This window comes from Trypanosoma grayi (assembly GCF_000691245.1).
Source record: "Trypanosoma grayi strain ANR4 Tgr_182_V1, whole genome shotgun sequence".
Classification (NCBI taxonomy): domain Eukaryota; phylum Euglenozoa; class Kinetoplastea; order Trypanosomatida; family Trypanosomatidae; genus Trypanosoma; species Trypanosoma grayi.
The window spans coordinates 9427-18774 of record NW_008825801.1 but is presented as its reverse complement, the minus strand read 5'-3'; the positions used below and the strand labels follow the sequence as shown (position 1 = coordinate 18774).

Sequence of the window (9348 nt, the reverse complement as noted above, 5' to 3'; positions counted from 1 at the left end):
GCCTGACGCCCCGCACGGTGACGCTTGCTGTGCGCCACGACGACGACCTCGGTGCGCTGCTGCAGAACGTGACGCTGTCGCACGGCGGTGTGATGCCGAGCCTGAACAAGGCGCTGGCGAAGAAGCAGAAGGGCAGCAAGAAGGCGAAGGCGACTCCTGCTGCGTAGTATTAAGGTGTGTTTATCCGTTTTTTTTAACTAAAGAAAATGTGGGGAACTGGCTTTTTTTTGAAATAATGTCATTGTTTTTGTCACGGTTGCTTTTCATACCGGTGAGAGAGGTTGAGTTTTGGTTCATTGTTTGCTTTTTGCTTTATCTCCTTGTTTTTCTAGTGGGGTGTTTTTTTTTTGGCCTGTTTGTGGGGTTTCATTGTTTCTTTTTTTTTTTCGGTTTGTTATGTTTTGTGGGTCGTAGGGTAGTTTTTGTGTTGTGTACATGTTTTGGAGTGGGGGTGGCTTCAGCCCGTCTGGTGTTGACAGCCCTGCTGAAGGGGCGTTGCTGTACGTCGCATCATGGCTTGACTTCGCTGGCTCTGTGCCGTTCATGCGTGAGGCGATGCTGGTCCTATTGTTGCTGTTCGTCAGCTTTGTGAATGTTGTTGTGGGAGAATTATGGGGGTGGTGGAGGGAGCGTTCGTCGCGTCATTCCTCGGGGGTGGTGGAACGGCGGGTGTCGGTGAGTTTGGCGCCGCTTACCGTCGGCATGATATCGGATCGCAACGCGCTGTTGCAGAATGCCATATTGTTTTACCTGCATAGAACCTTCTGGTGCGCACCCCTCCCGGCGTCTGTGTGGAAGGGTAAAGTGGCGCTACTGCTGCTCATTGATCCGATGCGTAGTGCATGGCGCGAGCGCTACGACTCTCCCTTCCGTGTTGACGTGAACGACGAGGATGTGAACACGTTTTCCGAGAACGTCAACTGGCGCACACAGAGGGAGCTACAGAGGTACGTCCTCGTCAAGGTGCCGACGATGGGTGCGTGGGTTCCTGCGAGTGACGACGGCATCGAACTGACCTACGAGCGCAATCGGGAGTCACTTCAGGGCTCGGAGGGGGTGCGGCGCACGATCGTGCTGCGTGCAAAAGGTGGCGCTGAGGCGGCGGGGCGCATTGAGTCGTTTGTGAAGCGCGCGCTCAACCACTACGTTGAGAACCTGCCCAATGTGCTGAATGACGGCCGCGTCTTTCTTGAACTGCAGCCGCCGGCCCGCGGCGGCGGAAGTGAGTCGCGCGTGCAGTTTAAGCGCTACCCGCTCAGCGATAACAAGGCCTTTGACACACTCTTCTTCCCTGAGAAGCCCCGCATCCTCAAACTCGTCGACGACTTCATGGCGCGGAAAGGGCGCTTCGCAACGGAAGGGTTTCCGGTCAAGCTCGGCTTTCTCGTCTACGGGCCGCCGGGCTGCGGCAAGACGGCGTTTGTGAAGGCGCTCGCCGCATACACGCGCCGCCACGTGGTGTCAGTGCGCCTGCCGTTTGTGCGCTCCAATCAGGAGCTGTACGATATATTTCTTAACAACGAGTACTACTGCGTCGGTGAGTCGGGTCTCACGTTGTTTTCGGCGAAAGATGTAATATTTTTGCTAGACGACGTGGACGCCTCAAGCGCGTTGGTGCGCTCTCGTGTTCAGCGTCGGTGTTTGCGCAAGCGTCGCACTGCAACACTTGAGGCAAGTGGTGGGGGAGGCGACGGCGGTGATGATGCTTCACCCGTTGCTGAGCCTGCTGCTGCTGTTGTTGTTGAGGGGTCGTCCGCCATTGCGCAGGAGACACAAGGCGCCAACGGCGTTACGGGCGGTGACAGTAGAAAGGTGGGGAAGGGAGACGACGACGACGACAAGAAGGACGAAGACGACGACTACAGTGATGATAATGATGATGATGATGACGATCATAGCGAAAAGGATAACGCGAATGACGATGGCGGCCGCGACGATGAAGGGTTGGCGAGTGCGCAGCACATCGACCTCGTCAGTCAGCTGCTGCAGGGCGTCCTTGGCTCGAAGCCGTCCCACGGCGCCTCGGCCAAGGGATCGCTGTTGAAGTTGCTGCATTCGTCAGACACTCTGAACCTCTCTGGGCTGTTGAATGTACTTGACGGTGCCGTCGACACGCCTGGCCGCATTGTGGTGATGATCACAAACCGTCCTGGGCGGCTTGACGCAGCGTTGGTGCGGCCCGGTCGCCTCAGCACGACACTGCGCCTCGACTACATTCAACTGCCGGCCATGCTGAGCATGCTGGGGCTGCACTTTGGTTCCGTCGTGCACGCTGGGAGCAACAAAACCAACTGTCACATAGGTGAGGATGATGTCAAGGTGAAGGAGGATCCAGCAGGTAGGGGTGCAGGCAAGACTGGCTCAGTGAATCCCACGACGAAGCCTCCTCTGCCGGAGCTGAGTGCCGCCGATGCCACACGTGTGCGTGAGACCATTGCTGCTCTTCACGCCGGGAAGAGCCAACGAGTGGGTGGCGCCACCGGTCTTGTTATCTCCCCAGCGGAGGTTGAGGCGATGTGCGCAGTGTCCTCAACACTTGACGAATTCCTTAGTCACCTCCAATCGCGTTTCACAGAATGCGAAGGAGGAAGTGTAATTGATCAGACGAGAGCGCCTGCTGCCAGTTAAGGCAGACCGCACCTCTTTCTTGCAACTGTCGGGCCCACACATGAAAAGACTAATCACATCGAAAAACAACAACAACAGCCAAGAGAGCTAAATATTCTTGCAAGTGCATTGCTGTTTTTTTTTCTTCTGAGTTTTTTCTTTTTTTGGGGTGCCGAATCACTACCGTCCCTTCCCAAGCGGAAACCCTCTCGTTTTTTATCCCTTTCTCTGTATTTTTTTCAGTCTCTCCTCTGCCGTCTCAGCTATATCGACTGCACGTATGACGGCGGCAAGACGTGCCGCTACTGCTGCAACTACAGGGCTCCTGTTTGGTGGTGCAAGTGCCGCTGCTGGCGGGTGTTGTTGTTGGTGGTGGTGGAAAAAGAATCCGGCGGGTGAGGGGGCGAGCAGCAGCGGCAGATTTGCATCCGTTGCTGCTCCGATCCCGACGGATCTGCAGGGACGCTTCCGCCACTACGCGAGACGCGATGCGGACGGTCGCGAGGTGCTAGATCCTACCGGACTTGTTGCGTGTGTGTGTCTCCTTGATGATGACGAGAGACGACTCCTCGCCGGGGATGCGGAGAACAGGCTGCCGCCGCACGTGCGCCAGCGCCTGGCGCATCTCTTCGCTCTGATGGATGTGAATTGTAACAATTTGGTAACCTACGATGAGTTCTGCATATTCCTCACGCTGCTCTCCACGCGGCGCAAATACATGCAGCTGGCCTTTGGGGTTTTTGACAAAAAGGAGGACAATCGTCTTTCGAAGCACAGCTTTAGGCATCTACTGAATGCGTTGATGATTGACCCCCATGTGAAGGTTGTCAAGAAGCGCCCCCGGCGAAGGGAACTGCTACCGCCCGTGGAGGCTTCTTTGGGCTCATCCGCGGCAGTGGCGGCGACGGCGGACGTGACCGAGCAGGTGGATGCCGACACCCAACCGACGGGTATACCGACGATGACGAAGGATGAGCTGCTCACGTCGCCGCTCGCCAAACGGTTGTTTGGCCCACGCGGTGAAAATCATGTCTCGTTCGATGAATTTTGGTCATTGCTCCGCGAAATACGACGGGAGGTGCGGGCTGTGGAATTTGGTCTCTACGATCCGCGCAACACGGGCCAAATCACCATGAGTGAACTGCAAAAAATTGTTTTGCGCCGGGGTAGAGGTGACGGCACCGACAGCAGCAGCAGCATCGTGAGCAGCGGTGGATGCAATGCTGAGGATGAAGAACTTGCATCGTGGGATTTTTACCTCAAGGTGTTTGATGTTATTTTCGAATACGAAACGGTCGAGCATGGAATGAATCTCGCGATTAGGTCAAAAACGCCACCCAGCGCCGCCGATCTCAGTGTGAAGCCTCAAGCTGAGGCATTGGCAGCATTACCCTTATCCAAAACCGGCGATGAATGGGAGCTTGACAGTGCGGAGTTTCATCAAGTGCTAAAGAGCTCTCAGGCACTCTCTCATTTGACGAGGGAGGATGTGGATCGTTTGGTGCGGGTTTTTGACCGTGACGGCTCTGGGAAGCTGTCGCCCAGTGAGTTTGCGCGGATGTGCCAGTGGCGCACTTCCTTCTTTACACCACAGCAGCCACGCTTTAACCTACCCCGGCGCAATGCTGTGCAGCAGTTTGTCTACTGTATGCAGCAGCTCGAGTAGTTGAATTCACCGGGATGTCTTGCTTTTTTTTCTTTGGTCTTGTAATTATACTCTCCTTCCAGCGTTTGCGTGCTCAGCCAGTAGGGCGGAACGTGGTTTTTATGGTATGTTTACGCAGTGACATTGGCTTCAGTTATGTGCGAGTCACTTCCTTCCTTTGCGCGTTTGACTGCTATTGATGTGGTTGTGGGCTGTGAGGATAGTAAATACAAAGCAGGAATATATATATATATACTCTCACAGAGTAACGCTTGAAGGAGGAACTATACTTTGATGCAAATGGCTTCGTTAATGCAAGATGAAGAGGTGTCCAATCCATGCTTATCTGAGCTGTATGACTTTCAGAAGGAGGTTTACTACAAAGCGCGTGGCGAGGACAGTATTATCTTTCTCCCCACGGGGGCTGGAAAATCCGTGATTGCGGCCGCTATCGCCATGGATAAGATTCTACAATATCCCACGAAAAGGGTTGTGTTTATTGTGTCTTGCGTCGCTTTGGTGGAGCAACAGGCCAACGCCTTGAAGCGGGTGATGCGCACCAATGGGGTAGACATGTGTAGCGGCTTAAAGAAGACAGTGGCGTCCTGGCCAGATTTTATGGCGAGCCCTTCGGTGGCGATTGTGATGATCGACGTTGTGTTTCTTAGGTGGATGCAGCCGTGTCAGGAGGCAATCAAAAAGCAAATCAGTTTGGTGATTATCGACGAAGTACACAACGCACGCGGCGGCTCTCTCATGACGATTCTAGAAATGATTCACCGCCAAAAGCCGAGTCCCATTACTATGCCCGTACCAGATGGTGATCCTGCTGTGGAAGAACGACACCCGCAAATTCTCGGCCTCACCGCCTCCCCACTCCTCGCATTCAATGATCACAAGTCACTTTTCGATCTTCTTAAGGCTACTCGCTGCAGAATGATATGCGTCAGTAACGAAATAGGGAGCTTGCGGGAGCGTGTGCCGATTCCTCTGGCGATTGCGTTGGAGTTTTGTCCTTCGCCACCTGAGGCAGTCTTTCAGTGCCTGCTCCGCAATATCATCGTCATGGTGCAGGAAGAGGCAAGTGTCGCTCGGCACGGCCATCTTAAGAAGCTGGTACCCTTAAAAATGGCGACGCTACAGTACCTTAACGCCTGCAGGCAAATAGAGCTGCATGCCCTGAAATCACGCAATGGGGACTGCGACTTGTTTGCGTATGGGGTTGCGAAATTCCTCTTCCGTGCTACGCGGGCACTCACTTTAATGGAAGAGGAATCAATGCAGAGGGCGTACGAGGAAATCATGCATGATGATGTTTTTGACTCCTTGGAAAAGAGCCCCCAAGCAGCAGAGGTGCTCCTGCCGCTTCTTGAGGCAGTTATTGAAATGAGGCGAACTCTCAAGAGAGCCATCCAGACACAGAATGAAGAAAACGCGAGCGATGGTGGAAAGGGCGACGGCATGCTGCAGACAGCATCACGGATAAGTTTCCTCATGCGCTTGCTGAGGTGGATTGCCGAGAGTGCCACCGTGTCGGACAAATCATTTCGTGGTATTGTTTTTTGTGATACACGTAGTTCAGCATACCGCGTTGTTGCCAAAATTGAAGAATCAGAGAAACTGAATGAGTTCTTCAAACCAAAAGTGCTTGTCGGCAAAGGAAAGGTCCTTGTTGACGACGAAGATAAACATATGACAGATGCTGAACAGAAGAAAAGGCTGAATGAATTTCGAGAGGGTACGATAAGGTTGCTGGTGGCGACTTCAGTGGTGGAGGAGGGACTGGACGTAGCCTCGTGTAATGCTGTCATACGTTATGACTCTTGCGTAACGCTTCGCAGTTTTATTCAAAGCCGTGGTCGGGCGAGGCGCCGCAACGCTTTCTTTATCACCATTGAACATGTGCAGAGGCCGCTGAAGGTGTCCGCCGTCGCTGCCAAGGCCGTGCAGCTACAGGAAAAGCTGGTGAGAGAAGTCGGTGTGGAATGGAATGAGCAGAACTCCGGCAGGCGTGAGCCGTGGGAAGACTGCCCATTGCTCTGGCTCCGCTCCTTCGAGAAGAAGAGAGGCGTCACTATTCGGGAGAATATGGTGGATAACCGCCCACAGAATAGGGACTGGGCCTGTCAACTGCAAGTTGTTGTCTCTGTTGAGAGTGGGACACAGGAGAACCTCACGAAGACATTCACGGTCACGGAAAGCGGATCAAAAGTGAAAGCTCGCCAGGCCGCGCAAAAGAACTTATGCAGGTGTCTTTACGAAGCTTGCTGTCTGGAAATCGGCGCGATGGACATCAAGAGCGAATTTCAGAAGGGTCTGTTATTCCTCTCAAGCGGCCTTTGCATCTGTGATACCAATACCCTCTCGCTGAATGATGTTCGGAATCGCTACGCCCCGGCAGCACGAGAGGTGGTTCACTACGTCCCGAATAATTGGGAACCCCACTCGCCTGTGGGTATCCTGGATGACGTGGCGCGCAGAAGGAAGTTGCGCCCCTGCAAGATCACCCCCGTGCAGGTAGAAGGCACGCTGGGCATCAAACTAACTGTATGGAATCGAACAGTATCAGGTGAAATGGAGAATTTTTCGGTAAGCTTCTCGGGTCCTTTTGCACAGGAGAAAGCAGCACTTGTTGCACTGCAGCGCATGGGTGTTGTTTGTCTGACAGATGTGCCAGAGACCACGATGGAATTTGTCCAAGGGATCCGCTAATAAGGCAAAAAGGTTATTGCTTAGTGAAAGGGGCAGTGAGGGGTTGTGGGAGCCCCTGGCAAAGTTCCCAAAAGGAGGTATTGGAAGTAGTGTCGCTACTTCTATTTGCTATGCGGTTAAGATGGGGGTCATACGCCATGTTCTGCTTTTATTTAATGTTTAATGAAGCCGTGTATGCTCTTCGCGCTCTTTTTTTTTTTTGTTTAATTCTATTTTTCCGCCAAGTGGTGTGTGTCTGTGTGGGGATGAGGGGAGAAGGGGGTGCCAAAGGGCGGGCTACTACTTCCTGCTTGGGTTTCTGCTGTTCTTGCCTCCTTTTATCTGCCCGTGTCCAATACACCCGTCTGGTTCTTTTTCTCCTCCTTGTACATCTCTTGTGGCATGGATGAACATACAAAAAAAAGTGTCTACGGCCATTCAGTCGCAGACGTAAGGGAAAAGAAAGCGACCAAAAAGTAAGGCGGGTGCAACAACCGGAGCCCAGGCAGTGGTATCATCGTCATCGCTGCCGCTATCGTCATTGGTGGAGACTGAAAGAGCAGTACATTCGTATATAGCCCCAGCAAAAAAAAAAAAGAAATAAACGAAACGAGAAGCGCACGCAAAACAAAAGGAGAAAAGACAGACACGCAAACACTGGTGTGGACAAATACACACACATATATATATATATATGGCAGTAGAAAAAGCGCGGTTGCGAGGGGGATCCGCCGCCGCCGCCGCTGCCGCCGTTCAAGCGGGCGGCACAGCCATCGGCAGCAGCACTGCTGTTGCCAGAAGTTCCCTCGCACAGAGGTTCCCAGGTCTAATCGGCCCGTCGCTGCCGTGTAGGTACCGCGAGAGGCGGCCAGTGGGGCGTGGCGCCTGTAGCACTATCTGGATGCTCGTCGACAACGCCACAGGTCGCATTGTGGTGGGCAAACTTGCCGATCTAACACATATGTCAGGGCAAAGCCGGAATTTTGCACGCACAGAGGCTGTCAACATCGCGAATTGCGAGCACCCCAATATTATTCAGCTCCTCGACACATACGAGGCGAATGAGAGTCTGCTGCACATTCTGGAGTACGCCGACGCAGGGGATTTAATGACACAAGTGGAGTGCCGCGCCAAGCACGTAGACCAAAGAAATAGCGATAACGTATCAAACATGAGCAAGGGTTTAAATCGTCCCGTTCCATTTTATTACATGGAGAATGAAATCCTTGTGATACTGGCGCAATTGTGTCTTGCTATAAAGTACATTCACGACAAGAAGATTATGCACCGCGATCTCAAGACACCCAATGTTCTCCTAACTAAGAGTGGACTCATCAAGCTGGGCGACTTTGGATTCTCGCGTCAATACGATAAGAGTCTCTCCGATGATGTGGGGCGAACATTCTGCGGAACGCCTTGTTACCTCAGCCCTGAGCTGTGGCGCCGCGAGAGCTACAGCTACAAGGCTGATATCTGGTCTCTAGGAGTGCTGCTATATGAGCTCATGACGCTGCGTAAACCATTTCCCTCTACCAACATGCGGGATCTGATGCAGCGCGTGCTGAAGGAGGGTAGTTACGACCCGCTTCCGACGGACCGCTATAGCCAGGGTCTGTGCGATCTCTGCCGCTCCATGCTGCGCGTCAATCCACAGGAGCGGCCTAGCATCATCGAAGTGCTTGCGACGCCCATCCTCTTGAAAGAGGGCCTGCAGTACCTTAAGACGAACGTGCCACGACTGCGCGACGTTGATCAGGCGGTGCGTGACCGGTTGGTGCGGGAGGTGGATGCAGTGCAGCGCATGTGCTCCGTCCCCACGCTCTCTGTGGTGCCGAGCAGCGTGAGCATGACGACAGAAGAGTCACGCGAGATGAGCGGCGCTGTTGATGAGTTGAGACGCGCGTAAGTCTGCGCTTTTGCTGTGCTGTGTTTCTGGCTGTATGTGCGTGCGTGCGTGTGTTTTCCCCGGCCATTCTGGAAATGTGAATGCTGAGGTAGCGAATGTGGTGTGAGGCGGTGTGCGTGTGTGGAAGCGTGGGCTATGATGTGGTTTGGCGCGGAGTCAGGGAATAGTAGCAGGACAATTAAACGAAAATTAACGGTAAGTAGAGATGGGGCTGTGAAATGGGATTTGAGGAGCGCGCGTAGGGTGACCGAAGACGGGAGGAATATGCTGACGACAGATGGTTTGCTAGTAAATGTATTAGAAGGCTATGAAATATTTTTTTTTCGTGGGCTTTTTTGTGTTTTTTTTTTTTGTTTGTCTTCTTCTTCTTCCTGTTTAGGTGCCCTCACTTGTGCGCGTGTGCTGCGACTTCTTCTGTGGCTTCCTCATGAGCTGTGTTGTGTTGCCCATTCGCGGTTTTATTTTTATTTTTGGACGCTCACCGATTGTGAGGCTGGGG

At 53.2% G+C, this 9348-nt stretch overlaps 4 protein-coding genes across 4 annotated transcripts; all 4 read left to right on the top strand.

The window, feature by feature from the left end:
- Positions 1 to 435: 435 nt before the first annotated feature.
- Positions 436 to 2628, top strand: DQ04_01821050 (hypothetical protein; the record flags this gene model as incomplete). The annotated part of the gene is made up of 1 exon (XM_009311195.1): positions 436 to 2628. The coding sequence occupies one exon, from the start codon at positions 436 to 438 to the stop codon at positions 2626 to 2628; it is 2193 nt and encodes a 730-aa protein (XP_009309470.1).
- A 259-nt stretch (positions 2629 to 2887) lies between these two features.
- On the top strand, positions 2888 to 4273 carry DQ04_01821040 (hypothetical protein; the record flags this gene model as incomplete). Its single annotated transcript, XM_009311194.1, has 1 exon — positions 2888 to 4273. One exon carries the CDS (start codon positions 2888 to 2890, stop codon positions 4271 to 4273), a length of 1386 nt encoding a protein of 461 aa, XP_009309469.1.
- A 279-nt stretch (positions 4274 to 4552) lies between these two features.
- DQ04_01821030 (putative ATP-dependent DEAD/H RNA helicase) lies at positions 4553 to 6964 on the top strand (the record flags this gene model as incomplete). Its single annotated transcript, XM_009311193.1, has 1 exon — positions 4553 to 6964. The coding sequence occupies one exon, from the start codon at positions 4553 to 4555 to the stop codon at positions 6962 to 6964; it is 2412 nt and encodes an 803-aa protein (XP_009309468.1).
- Positions 6965 to 7844: 880 nt separating this feature from the next.
- Positions 7845 to 8849, top strand: DQ04_01821020 (putative protein kinase; the record flags this gene model as incomplete). Its single annotated transcript, XM_009311192.1, has 1 exon — positions 7845 to 8849. One exon carries the CDS (start codon positions 7845 to 7847, stop codon positions 8847 to 8849), a length of 1005 nt encoding a protein of 334 aa, XP_009309467.1.
- Between the last annotated feature and the right edge of the window lie 499 nt (positions 8850 to 9348).